This window comes from Acanthisitta chloris, unplaced genomic scaffold, assembly GCF_000695815.1.
Source record: "Acanthisitta chloris isolate BGI_N310 unplaced genomic scaffold, ASM69581v1 scaffold18544, whole genome shotgun sequence".
In the NCBI taxonomy this organism is placed as follows: Eukaryota; Metazoa; Chordata; class Aves; order Passeriformes; family Acanthisittidae; genus Acanthisitta; species Acanthisitta chloris.
This window is the reverse complement of record NW_008671176.1, coordinates 1-1,413: the sequence shown is the minus strand read 5'-3', so window position 1 is coordinate 1,413 and position 1,413 is coordinate 1. Positions and strand designations below refer to the sequence as shown.

At 61.9% G+C, this 1,413-nt stretch overlaps 1 protein-coding gene across 1 annotated transcript; it reads right to left on the bottom strand.

Moving 5' to 3' along the window:
- Nucleotides 1–132: 132 nt before the first annotated feature.
- LOC103801587 (frizzled-5-like) lies at nucleotides 133–1,410 on the bottom strand (the record flags this gene model as incomplete). The annotated part of the gene is made up of 1 exon (XM_009074005.1): nucleotides 133–1,410. A coding segment is annotated over one exon (1,278 nt), but the record flags the coding sequence as incomplete, so codon positions are not given.
- Nucleotides 1,411–1,413: the final 3 nt, after the last annotated feature.

Below are 1,413 nucleotides of genomic sequence, written 5' to 3'. Positions count from 1 at the left end.
ACACACTTGGTCCCAGGCAGCACCACCACAGCGGGGCTGAGGATTCCAGGGGCGGCACAGATGTCACCCCCTCTTCTGTGGCCCAGGGTCTTTGAACCCTCTCCTCCCTGTGGTCACCGAGGCTCCCTCCGGTCATACATGGGACAGCGGGACCTGCTTGTGGTAGGAGGCCATGCTGGGCAGCACGGTCCTGCCCGCCAGTGCCGGGCTGGCCTCGCCGTACATGGAGGCGCCCGCAGGCTTCCTGGCCCGGCAGCAGCGGGCAGTGAAGCGCCGCCAGGACTCAAGCGTCTTGCCAGACCAGATCCAAACGCCGGAGGTGATGCCCACCACAAGGCACATGAAGTACTTGAGCATGAAGACAGCGTAGTCGGGCTTGAGGCGGTGAGGGTCCCCTGGGCAGGAGCAGTTCTGTGCCTGCTCCCACGCCTCCCGGTTGTGCTGCTCGTAGATGTAGCAGGCGATGACAATGGTGGCAGGCACGGTGTAGAGCATGGTGAAGATGCCTATGCGGATCATCAGCTTCTCCAGCTTGTCGGTTTTGGTGCCTCCCTGCTTGATCACGCTGCGGATGCGAAAGAGTGAGACGAAGCCAGCCAGCAGGAAGAGGCTGCCGGTGAAGAGATAAACCACTAATGGTGCCAGCACAAAGCCCCGCAGGTTCTCCAGGCTCTGGTTGCCCACATAGCAAACCCCAGCCACTGGGTCACCATCCACAGAGCTGAGTGCCAGGACAGTGATGGATTTGGCGCTGGGGATGAGCCAGGCAGCCAGGTGGAAGTACTGAGAGTAGCTAGCGATGGCCTCATTGCCCCACTTCATGCCAGCCGCCAGGAACCAGGTGAGGGACAGGATGACCCACCAGATGGAGCTGGCCATGCCGAAGAAGTAGAGGAGGAGGAACACCACGGTGCAGAGAGCAGGGCCCGTGGTCTCATAGTGGATGTGGTGGTGCTCTGGGTTGCAAGCCACGTTGGCGGGCCCCGCCACCAGCCGGACGATGTAGCCCACGGAGACGAAGAGGTAGCAAGCGGAAAGGAAGATGATGGGGCGCTCGGGGTACTTGAAGCGCTCCATGTCAATGAGGAAGGTGGCCACTGTAGTTGAGGTGGAGAGGAAGCAGAGGATGGACCAGAGGCCGATCCAGAAGGTGGCGAAGGTCTTCTCATCCTGGGTGAAGTAGGGCTGGTAGCAGGGGATGGCGCAGTTGAGTACCTTCCCGGTCCTGATGCGGTTGTACAGCGGATGGGACTCCTTGGAGATGGGAATCAGGGGCGCTTTGCACTTGCAGGTCTGACCGCAGTCCAACCCCGAGGGGCGCTGCCCGTCGAGCGGCGTCAGGTTCTTGGCCACGTCCTTGGCGGGACGCGTGGGCTTCCCGAAGAAAGGAGGCGAGGTGGTGGCTTCCGTGTG